Source organism: Protopterus annectens, chromosome 10.part0 (genome assembly GCF_019279795.1).
Source record: "Protopterus annectens isolate FY-2018-M chromosome 10.part0, PAN1.0, whole genome shotgun sequence".
In the NCBI taxonomy this organism is placed as follows: domain Eukaryota; kingdom Metazoa; phylum Chordata; order Ceratodontiformes; family Protopteridae; genus Protopterus; species Protopterus annectens.
In genome coordinates this window covers 402497265-402510084 of record NC_056744.1, presented here as the reverse complement: position 1 = coordinate 402510084, position 12820 = coordinate 402497265, and the positions used below count along the sequence as shown (strand labels likewise).

Genomic DNA, 12820 nt, shown 5'->3' with positions numbered 1-12820 from the left:
ATTCATAGGAAACTCTGCATAAGTACCAACAAATATCATGCAGTTTATTTATGATTAACCACTGAGTAACAACAAAAAATCTTTAAACCAGTCAGGAGAACAATACCTCAGCATTCTTTATTTCCAGTTTTTGTCCATCAGCTAGTATCTTCACATTTGCAGACTCCATGACCATTCTTCTGTTCTTATACCATGAGATAACGGGTTGAGGCACAGCATTTGACTCACATTCCAGAGTTACAGAATTCCCAATATGTACAGTTACCACTACTGGAGAATCACCACTGTAGTCCTTAATACTTGGAGGGACTGAAAGGCAAAAGAAAGGAATGCATCTTTTGATAACGTTCTGTTACATTCTCTAAGAAGTTATGATAGATGAATTTTACATGAATTCTAAAAGACAGGAATTAAAACAGCAGAAAATAAGACTACCACTGCTACTACAGGTGTTGGATGTCACAACTTCCTTTAAGTCCTTTAACATTAAGAAATGAGACAAAGTATGGTGAGGTGCTTGATGGTAAAGCTCCCACCATTACAACAGCACAAAGGACTAAAGTACTGCATCCCAGCCCTGCAGACATCCAAATGATACAGAAGGATAAGGAACAGGATAGCAAACACCCCTTGTGAAAGAAACACAGAGAAATGAACTCTTCTCATTCTTCTATTGACTTAGTGATTTTGATAAGACTTACTGTGGTTAAACACCTACTAGCCTGGGAAAATGTGTTAGAAAACAAGCAGTGGAATGGTGTCACTCACACCTTTTGTGATGTAACTATAGAATTCTTTTCTGTCTGACCTGTGGAATGCATTATTTCAGTGGCTCCAACAATGTTCACTTGTGGCCAGTTTCAGGCAGGCATTTGTTTTAGTCTTTTTATTTGTTTTATAAAATGTGTTATGATATTTCATATAAAGTAGCTAAATAACCTGAACTTGAACTAGAGTCAATGGGGTACTGTTGACCTCTCAAAGGCTGAGTTATGAAATACAGTAGCGTTCTAAATCACTCTATAAATACATTAACTTGACTATATACACTGGCAATGTGACTCAGGTTACTTCAGAAGAGTCAAAGACTCTTATTTCCCAGTTAAAACAAAATGTTGATAATACTTAAGACTGGTCAATTCAAGATAAAATAATTCTGAATATTATTACAATTGATGTACTGTATTGACTCATCCACTCACGTTTCAAGCACAGTTTTCTGAATTTCTAGTTTTGTATACTGTGCAACATCTGATTGTTTGTTTCTTTTATGAATTGTTACACTTTGTGAAAACCTGTGCAGCCGGCTAATTTGTTTAAATACATATTACTCTGCCGCACGTTAGAATGCTAGAAGAAAATCAGGATTATTATTATTATTATTTGAGTTAATAGATTAGTTGTGTACACTGTCTGCTGCAGTTGTTTCAAAAAGCCCTGTGATGCGGACAATGCTACACTGGAGGTCACTATATGTACTTTTCCATTTAATTATTTGTGAGACCCATCTTTATTAGGACTTAGTTACTGCTAGGGTGAACTTTAAACTTGGATTTTTTTTTGTATGTGCTTGTATGTAAAGTAACATCATTACAGGACTGACATGGGCTATACAGTATTCTTTTATGTTCCATTTCTAGCTATCATAGACCCATCACTTTGAACTCAGTAATAATAAAAGGTGGATTTCTGGATTTTGATGCACATGGAATGTTCTTTTAATAGACTGTCTTGTAGGGCCTTTAAAGATATAAAATGAATCTAAAACCCTAAGTGATTATAAATAAGGCCTGTTTTGAATAATAGGGTATAACCTACAACCAATAATTGACCTGCATGGCTACATTAAACTGAAGCTAATTCTAGAAAACGTATGTGCGTTTCTGTAGTAGGTCAGAAGCATTAATGGCTATCCTAAGACTATAGACACTGCAATTACTTCAGAAAGTTTTGAACAAGAGATAGGATGGGAAACTGTTTTGAAAAAGCTCAAAGATTTTTATCTACAATTCTACAATAAGCTCCCCATACACACACTAGAGTAACATAGTGAGGTGGCTCTCACGTAAAATAAATCCATATATGTGGAAAAAGGGTTTTTAACAACGATACAAAAAATCCACTGTAAATAGGTATTTCTTTAACTGCAGTAAATCTAAGCTGGAACTGTTGTTTTAAAATGCAGTGGTTACCTGATTGTATCAGTAATAGTAAGTTTCTCCAGTAATTTTTTTAACTACAGTATAAAAAGAGGGTTGAGGAAAGCCCAGGTAAACAACATTTGTCCTTTGGAAAAGGGACAGGCAGTACACAGCAGCAGCTCTGAGAGACTGAAAATCAGCTATGATGAAGAAGAAGCTAGAAATTGTTCCTGCTAGAGAAATCCAAACAGATAGCTACCAACACAGACAATCTCCCAGAAGTACAGGATCTGAAGAACAGCTAATTACAATACATTCAGTTTTAAGCATAAGACCTTTTGCTTAGACGAACCTGCAGCCTGTAATATATATATTTATATATTATAAACTTCACTATTTCATAATGACTAGTGATCTTAACTACCACCTTCCTCTTTTTCCATCCTACCTACCTCCTTAAACCTACCTAGTTGTAATTACATATGCCAGCAGATTCGGTAGACAGTCTTATTTATAACTGTATTGCCTCATTGCCTTATTACTTTGTTAAAAACTTATTTCATTGTCAGTTCTTGTTTTATTCGCCAGATGTGTTGTTTTGTATAAATCACTGTGGAGCTTTTCTCCCAGGGCCTCCACTGAAAATGGGTACTTTTTGGCCCAGTGGACCATCCTGGTAAACAAATGCAAATAAATAAATAATAAAACAAATAACTGCATTAATCTTCCATGTTATTAGATGGTAGCAGGCATTTTTAGTGCTAGTTATTAATGCCAAAGACCTGCAATGCCCTGAGACTTATCAATGACAATGTGACTGTAATGTCCTCAAAAGAAGGGAAACAGTCTTGTAATGTGCTAGGAATTTTTTGTGCAACTGTATCTGGGTGTGTGTGATGACCACAGTGCAGCAGCTACCACAAGCCATATCAGCTACAGGCATAGGACTGGTTGCAATAACTAAGTCAACAGTAGACACAGGTAGGAGCAGTGCAACAATTAAAACAACTTACCTGGAAGAAGGACCTTGAAGCCTATCTTACCATCTTTGAGCAGTATGCTCATCATGACGTATGAGAATGAGCTGACCAGGTCAGGTTCTTATCAGCCCATTTAACTGGATCAAAACTGACAGCCTTCATAGGCACTGTGGAGACTGATAGCAGGGAATATGATATTTCTTCTTCTTTCGGCTTTTCCCGGTTAGGGATCGCCACAGCGGAACTCCGGTCCGCTAATGACTGGCAGTAGATTTTTTTTGCGGGTGCCGGGGTGCCAGCTCGACACCCAACTTTCAACGAAGGCACATACAGTCTGAAAAGTTTTACTTGTCTGAGCTGGTCTAACATCAGAGACACAATCTCAAAACTTTTACTCCTGGACATTTTCTCATAACAAAATAGTTAAAGTCACAATATAGTGACTTGCAGCATATTATTATCTTATGGTTTGCTATACAGGGTTAACATAATTAAAATGAATGAAATGGTAGCAATTAAATTAAAAAGGTTGTTACCTACTAGTTCAGGAAACTGGGAGTGTCAAACTGACCCTAAAGACTCTGAAAGTTTTGTTGTGTCAGTAGAAATACTGTTATACCACTAAACCATATACAAATCTTAGCAGTCTGGACCTGCAGCAAAACTTATGTCAAATGTGGATTACAGACAAAAAGTAACTGCTGTAGACATAATCTGTTTTAAATGTAGAAAAATGGGTCACACACAGATTTTGTACTGGTAATAGTAATACTAGTAAACCTGTGAAAAATGTAACCTGAAAAGCATGCTACTAATGATGTTATATCTCAAGAATATGATAAATTGTCTTCTGAAAAGGTGAAACTAGAAACTACAGTCTGTTGGTGTGCAATTGTCAAGGTAATAAATTGCAATATCTTAACCAATGTCAGAGAACTGTGAAGATTGTTCACACAGTATGACAACACATAAACCAGCAGTATGTCTTCAAGAAGAAAACCATTGTTAAAAAAAGTCAAACTGGTGTTAGAAAGCTGGTCTATCTAGTTCCAAAATTAACACGTCATAACAACAGAGAAAGACTCCCCATTTTAAACAACTGTGGAGCCAATAGAAAGAATGCACTTCTTTTGAGACACCACCCTATAAGTGTGGTAAGGGAAACCAATAGATGGATAAGTCTACATTTGCACCTCTGCCTAACCCAGACAAAAAGGAGTGAGTAACCTCTAGAGTGTGAATCTAGCAAAGATCAAGGTGTACTTTTAGAAAGTCTTAAAGATACAAAAAAAAAATCTGTTGAGAATACAAATAGACAAAGAACCTATGCCAGTTAAAGATACATGTCAGATACACCTATAAGAGAACAAAAAGATGGAGGGACTTAACACAATAAAATACTGCAGTTTGGAAGTGTTGCAGGGCAGGGAGCAGACATTTTACTGTAGCCTAAAATGTTGCAAAGGGAGGAGACGACATGACTAGAAGAAATGAAGAAAAAGGAACAGTCAATGTATGGGTTTATTTTAAGGAAATGAAGTTAGGAAGCATGGAAATGTGCCACTTCAGCTAAATTCAAAATTTTCTGTAAGATGGGGGTTGAAAGGGAAAAAATTAACAATAACTTTTTTCACCATGGTAGTTTAAAAAGGTAGAAACTGACCATAGAGCTTTAAGCTAATTTCTGACAGTACAAAACAGAGCAGAACAGTTAAATAAGCAAAGACTTTAGGTAACAGGCATTTTTAAGTGAGAAAGAGTGCTAAATTGACTATAAAATGTGTTTTGATATCATTTTCAGAGGAAAAGTAACCAAGAGAAGAAAAGGGCAGTGGAAGGGTGGTGTTTATTCACCCTGAGATAGATAACATACAAACGACAAGAATAAGGAGAGGGTGGTGTTTAGTAAGAAGAAAGATAACTGAATAGATATTCCTGATGAGCTAAAATAATATGAGTTCAAAGCAAAAGGAAGAAGGTTCTATGTATCAGGTTCATAAAGAAATGAAACAAGAAAAAAGTAAGTAAGGCAGAGATAGCAACTGACATAACAGAATACCAGAATGAGTTAACTTTGCTAGGAGAAGAGTTAGACACTAAGTTCTTAGCACCTGTACTGGTAAATGAGGAGGCAGCACCCTTTACCTCACTACAGACTGACCTCCAGGAAACCCCAGAATTAGGTGATCTTCACGCAAGCCAGTTACATTTTTAAAAAAGGCACAGGGAATGATGACTCTCTATGTAGGATTAGGTAAATCTAACTAGTGTTGTAGAGGAAAAAGCAGAACAAAATATTTCTACTTCTTACCCATACTTAGAGTGACAAAGTTGTTTGTCATACAGAATACGGATGGAGAGGAACTAGCATGCCAGCACTTGGTGCCCAAGCCTTTTAGAAACCTAGTAATGAAAAGCACAGACCTTAGCAATGTGTTACTACCCAGAATAATGAAAGAAATTGAAAACTTAGGTGTTGGATGTCCTGAGTGCTGGAAGACAGAACCTTAGCTAGGCTTTACAAATCTTTTCATTTAAATGCCTATCATGTGGGTGCCATTTGAACGTACTGCAATGGATATTGTGGGGCCTCTAGTAACTACTCTACAATGAATTCCAATACACATTGGCAATTTTGACTTTTTAAAACACTGCTGCATGGAAACAGGCACAGACAAAGTTTCTCATGAGAAAATAATCAGAATAGTGTATTTTGACAGATGGTCCTTCACAGATAAATAAACTAACAAAAATTCCCAATCTGTAGAATCATCACAGAAGCCAGTATACAAGAACAGATTATCTACAAACTGTTGTTGTTTCTCAGAATATCTAAAGATGGAAGATATGCTTGGCCAAGCTGAGAAATGAAAAGCTTCCAGAGAGTCCTGCTCACCATAAAAAAATATTTAATGAGCTGAGTGAGAAACAGTACTTGAATAGGTCTAGGCACCATTACAGATGCATAATGATGCCAATTTTCTATACCCGGATGGTTGCCTTTGCCAAGAGACATTGAATCATTTATTTTTTCCCTATGTCATGTTTGAGTCTGGGTATAACAGTTGTCTCAACTAAAGGTAAAGCTTAATGGTTATACTGCTCCATTTGTATAATACCTAGTTTGGGGACAACACTTGTTTAAAATAAAAGCATCTGATTTTCAAACTTGCTCTGATCTTTGTGCAAATATTGTAAAAACTGAATGATTCAACAGATGTGCATGTATTTTACAGTTTTAATATAAAACACTGAACATTTAAGTTTATAGGTAGGTACTAGGCTATCGGCCCTGGGGCCTACACAAGCCTAGCCAAAAAAGTTCCCTGGCTTTCGCCACCCAAGAAAGTTATTTTCCTGCGCCCCTGTCTAGCAGAGCCACAGAAGTGATCCCTGGGGTGAATTTCCTATTTCCCATCCAATTGTCGGGATTTTAAAGAGGACTAATGAAGAGCTTTGCTTGACATGAATGGGCAGTCTGTTCCAGAGCATGGGAAGTCTCTAGGACAGGAATCTATCTCTCCAGCATGTTCTGTTTATTGGGTGGCAAGGTTTAGGTCCCTGCAGCGTGTGGCTCAGAGGGATTGGGGTTTCTTTAAGTGTAGTATGTCCAACAGATCTGAGTTTGACATGGCTTTGTATGTTAGGCAGAGATCGCCTCTGACTAGGTGATAAGCGAAATAGTAGAGTTGGAGTTTTTTGAGACGGGCTGCGTATGGCATCTGTTTGAGGCCAGTAATCCTCTTAGTGAGGTATTTCTGTGGCCTTTCTAGTTGTTGTAGATGTCTTGTGAGGTACATGCCAAACAGGGCGTTGTACTCTACAATGGATCTGATGAGGGATGAGTAGAGAGGAACAATGACCTGTGATGAGGTGTGCCACGTAGGAAGATTTCCTGACTACTGTGGCGATGTGATTATCAAAGGAGAGTCTACTGTCCACCTGTGTCTCAAGGTCTCTTATCACACTTTCAGTGTTTATTAGGCTACCACCTATGTGGTAGTTCATGGGTACAGTGTTTTTCCCAAAGGGGATGACAATGCACTTCTTGGCATTGAGCTTGAGGCCATAACTTTGACACCAAGCATCAGTCTTGAGGTTCCTTTGTAGAATGTCCACATCATTTGGCAATTCTATTATGGCACCTAGTTTACAATCATCTGCGAACTTCGTTAACCAAAGACCTGCTGTATTAGACTGGACTTCTGAGAAGTAAATGCCAAACAGGAGAGGACCCAGGACTGAGCCCTGTGGTACTCCACTTGTCACTGGTCTGAAGTTGGATTTGGAGTCACCTACTTTCACTGTATAGGTTCTGTCAGTGAGTTGGCTACCCATCTTGTGACATAGGGATTTATGCCCAGTCTAGTGAGTTTATCTATAATTCCAGAGTGGGGGTTGGTGTCGAAAGCCTTCAAGAGGTCAAGATAGGCTGTGTGCACCACCTTACTCTTGTCCACGGCTCTGGTGACTGCTTCAAAGACGTCAATCAGGTTTAGGAAACATGACCTACCTTTTACAAACCCAAATTGAGTGGGGTCCAGAGTTTGGAGGTTACCTATGTCCTTGCTCCAAGATGATACGTTCCATGGCCTTGCAGTCCAGGCTCATCAGGCTAATGGGGCAGTAGTTCCCAGGGTCCGTGGTGGCTCCCCCTTTGTGGAGTGGGAAAATTGTTGCTGTGCGCCATTCAGGAGGCCCAAAGCCTGAAGTGAGGCTATGATTGAACATAGTACTTAGGTGGGGTGCACGTTTGTTCTGTAGTTCATGCAGAACGCAGCCTGGGATGTTGTCAGGTCCCATGGATGCTGTGTTCTTGGCTTTGGAGAGTGCGGTCTTTACTTGTGCAACCGTGATTACAGGGGCTTTGCAATGTTCCGGTATAGCGATGAGACCTTTGGGGGGGGGGTGAAGTTTGCATTGAACCTATCTGCCAGGATGTTGGCAATATCAGTTGGTTCTGTATAGCTAGTGCCGTTGTGCTGTAACTCAGAGCAGATCTGTGTGTCGCCACTGAGATTCTTGACATAGCTGTAGAATGCTTTGTGGTTGTCTTTAGAATCAGTGGCGATTTTATTTTCGTAACTAGCTTTGGAGGATTTTATGAGGGATCTCAGGTTCTTACTGAGACTGATCAGGGAGTTCCTACAATCAGGGGATTTTACTCTTTTTTGCAACAGCTTCTTCCTTCTGTTGTAGAGTTTGTTTATGGCAGGGGACCACCAGATTGGCTTCCTTTTTTTGGAGGATAGAGTCTTGGTTCTGTTGGGGATGGCACAATCCATGCACTCGTGTACGTGCTTATACAGTGCATTTGTACAGGATTTAGCAGTTGTACCTCTATTTTCCATCTGTATGGGTGTCATGAAGCTTGCCACTTTTGTCTTAAGAAGCATGAGGTTGGCTTTGGAGAAGTTTTTTATGGTGGTTTCCTTAATGGGGGGTGGGAGCGGGATATTGATGTCTAGGGTGATTAGCTTGTGGTCGGATCTGACCAGTGAGAAGTTGACCTCTGGCATGGAACATTGGTTTCCCATACTGGTAATGACCAGGTCCAAAATACTGCTGCCCCTGGTGGGGGTATGGACAAGCTAATCTAGGGCATTGGAATTTATGAATTCCAGAAAGCGTTGAGCAAATGAGTTAGTACCCGAGTAGTTTTCCCAGTTGATGGTGGGGTAGTTGAAATTGCCCATTATTAGGGTATTGGGCTGTACCTTAATATTACCCAGTATATCAAGAAACATGGAGTGGGCATCCTGGGGCATGGCAGGGGATCTGTAACAAGCTACAACCTGGATTTCAGTCTTGTCCATTGTTAGTTGCACTTGGATAATTTTGGATGCATTATGTTGAGCAACTAGCCTGGAGGTGTGGATATCCTTAATGAATATGGACACGCCTCTTCCTTTAGTTTTTTAGTCTAGGTTAGGTGGCCGAAAGGTGTGGTAAGAGTTATAGCCTGGTAATGCAGGGGTGCTCTCTGGAGCCTTGAACCAGGTCTCCGTCACTGCACAGATGTCGATGTTCTCCATTTTAAGGAGTGCAACAGGCCCATGTACCACACTATGTTGGCCCATTGCCATCATACAGAGGGACATTTACAGTTGCTAGCATTTAGTTGCAACAGTGATGCATTACAACAACTCTATATACAGGTCTGGATTTAGGTGAAATGGCGTCTTAGGCCAACTGTTTCAGCTCCCACAAAACACACACACCCACACCCTCCAGTCCTTTTCCCTATCTTGGGCTTCCCATACATACACATTACTTTTTTTCTTCCTTTCCTCACATTTTACCTCACTCCAGCTTTTTTCAAAAATACACAAATTTATATGTATTCTGAAGTGCATTTAAAAGTTTTTCTTTTTACACAGTCTTTTCATCCAGTGATGTCTTGAACAGAAATTATGATTAAGGAAAGAAATTCACTGCTGTTGTTCAGCTTTAGTTATTCTTGCATCCTTTCAACATACCTTTCCTGACCAAGACAGCAATAACCATTTAGGAAATAACCGAAATAAACCAGGGCCTGAGAAGCCATAGGGTTATAGATGCTCAGGGGTACATTTTAGAGCATTTTCCCAACCTTTTAATCCAATGGTGGCCTAAACAAAAATCATTAGTACGAAAATAATTTGTCTTATGTCTTCTTTGAAAGAAAGAAAAAACAAAAAAGTTGTGCCTAAGACTTAATGTTCAAAGCTGACAAAATAGTAGCTCACAATAAACTAACAAGCCAATTGTTGTGAGGATATACAGGGCTTAATCTTTAGTTCCTCATCTAGGAGTACTGCCTGCTTCCCTACCCCCCCCCCCCCACCAAAAAAAAAGACAGTCACTGCCTATACATCCATCTGGTGTTAAATTAGGATGAAAGCAGAGATTAAAATTGCTACATTCATGTATTTCAAGTAACTGCTGTCATACATACACATCACATGCCTTCTCAGCCTTAAACCCCAAAGGTAGCCACCTGTGTATGTGCCTGATGTGTGATTGTGAGGAAAGCGGAAAAAAAAAAACCGAACAATTGCAATAATGTATTCTACTTTGTTGCTCCTAGACAGTACACTGCCCCTACACAAGCTATAGTAACCGTGTTTGTACACCACTGAGGTCTGTGAGAAAAGTAAAAGTAACAATGACCACACTGTCCCCAGCCCAAACACAAGCTATAATGACTTCCTGTGCAAACCTCTAATGTTTGATTGTGATGAAAATTAAAGTAATAACCACACAACCCCCCCCCCTCCACATAACCTACAGCACCTTTCTGTACACACACACACACACACACACACACACACACACACACACACACACACACACACACACATCTAAGCAGGACTAGTTTTAGAATGGGTGCAGTTGAGAGCAGAGGCCATTATCACCTTTTTCCTAACAGGGTCAAATCATAGCCCTGTTCAGGTTAAAGAGTGTAATCAGAAAATTAATATTTTTTTTATTCCTCATTTTTCCCCAACCAGGAACAGCATTTGTGGGTTCCCCACATAGTCATTGATAATTAAGGGATACCCCTGTATCCATTTACATAGTCTGAGGAGTGGGGGCCACCAGACTTTTAAAGTTCTAAGTGTCTGAATGTTCTGTGATATACTTTATGCCTAACTTATGAAGCACACTTACTTGTTAGCTGCATTTTTTACTGATACCTAGAAGAATAATGCATGTCTCCTGCATTACTGGGTGTGTGCAAAGATAAAAATCAATGATAACACACACACACACTAGCAATATCAATACTAGTTTTGTACTTATTTCAGCAAATGGCAATACATTGTACAGCATTGGTACTGTTACGCCAGATCAGTGGCTGCTGTTTAGAAGTTGTCATACAGCAGCAGGGTAAGTCACTTATTAACCTCATTGAGGAGTAATGGATAGCTGTCACTGTCCCTGATTTCACAGACCTTTCCTGATTTTGCTTAAAATCTTGCTCTGCCTTTCAAAAAAGTTTAATTTGCTGGTAAATCATTAAGGATTACAGACAGTCAATAAATCCAGACATCAGAGTTTTAGATTTCTTATTGTCCAAAAATGCATGTTGACGTAAAAGGTGTTATTGTATTAAATTTTTGAGTGAATTAGAATAATATTTAAAATGTGTTCCTGATTTCAAACCTCTATTCTGCTATTATGTTTGGCACTGCACTGAAGTTGAGAGTTATAGTATCTAGTGTTCTGTCGGTATTTATAAAAACCCTAAAAAAGAAAATCATTGCTATAGATTGGAAGCATCAGCTCTTCTTAAAATTCAAGTTTTGCTGTGACATCAGTCACTCTGGGTTACTGATCTCTCTACTGCTTGCGTTGCTCATGTTCATTATCAGCTTTATCCTAACAGGATCATATCAAATCTGGGTTCAGGTTAAAGCAGATAACCAGGAAATTAATACATTTTTTCTCCTAATTTTCCCCAACCAGAAGCATCTTTTCTGGGGCCCCCATGCAGTCAAGGATGATGAAGGGGGCCCCTCCCTGCTGCCATGGGTATTGCTTGTACATAAAGCTAGCTATGTTAGTTTTAGTAGAGAGAATGTCCACCAGCAGGGTTTAACTAAGCCAGGGGCACTATGGTATTGATAAAATATTTAATGAAATTGTGAAGGCTGTCACTTCATAAAACACTGTTACTATAACCACAGAAATATTTGAATTTTAAAGGAGATACAAATGTGTTATTACCCGCTTGGTTTATTAAGTTTATGAGACTGCTGTACTAGCTTTTATTGGTTTGACAGATGTTACAAAATATCATAATAAGACAACTTTCTGTGGTTGGGGGCCCCCCAGCGACTGCAGGGTTCGCTGGTGCCTAAAGCCAGCTATGACCACCAGTCCTGAAACAGAATTTTGATAATAAAACAAGTGTAGGTCATCTTGTAAAATGAAGTTTGATAGGTTTCAAAAAAAAAAAAAAAAAGGTAAAAACCAGCATTCAGTCCCTCACAAAATATTTAAATCAATTTCCTTTCTGAAGAGCAAAGTTCTTCTGCTTTCCCCATGTAGAAAGCTGTGCCTTTCTACCTATCAGCTATTATAATGCACTCCATTGTTGCAGCCCTTTTGTAACAGGGTAAATTCTCCCCTCACTGACATCAAATGACAATGACTTTTCAGTGATCTCACCCTGTCCAACCAGTTCACAGTACATGAAATCACAGACTCCACATGGATTACACAGATGATCCAGTGACATCAGCCACTGTATAAGAACAAGACTTTATACTTCATAGCAGGAAATATTAATCTTCCAATAGTTCTAACATGCTTACATTTCCATAGATATTACACATTCCGATAGCATTAAATGTTAAAGGCACTACTGTCATGCCTATGGCATATACCAACCATAAATAGTGAGGAAGATCTGTTTTTTGCTCTCTCCAGCCTGGTTCATAGCTACACAAGTGTATTTCCCACCATCAAACAACTTGGCACGGGAGATCTGTAAAGTACGTCCTCCTGTAATGAAAAAGAAAAGGAACAATGAAACTACAGTATATACAAATTTGACGTGTCATGTTCAGGGCAGTATTTCAGTTTTAGAAGCAGAGGGCACTGGCATTCTGTCGTGACTTCCCTCATCTGCTAACACAATTTGTTCTTAGATCTGAAGAAATAAGTCTTGCACTTGTGAGATGTCTTCTTACTCCTACCTGGAGATTAGAA

At 39.1% G+C, this 12820-nt stretch overlaps 1 protein-coding gene across 1 annotated transcript in view; it reads right to left on the bottom strand.

Annotated features, from left to right (window-relative positions):
- Positions 1-12820, bottom strand: part of HMCN1 (hemicentin 1) — a 5606893-nt gene that overhangs the window by 1526584 nt on the left and 4067489 nt on the right. Inside the window, exons 59-60 of the mRNA XM_044085314.1 lie at positions 12500-12613; positions 107-309 (exon numbers count right to left, since the gene is read on the bottom strand). Of these exons, the coding sequence (XP_043941249.1) occupies positions 107-309; positions 12500-12613 (317 nt within the window). The remainder of the gene's footprint in view (positions 1-106; positions 310-12499; positions 12614-12820) is intronic.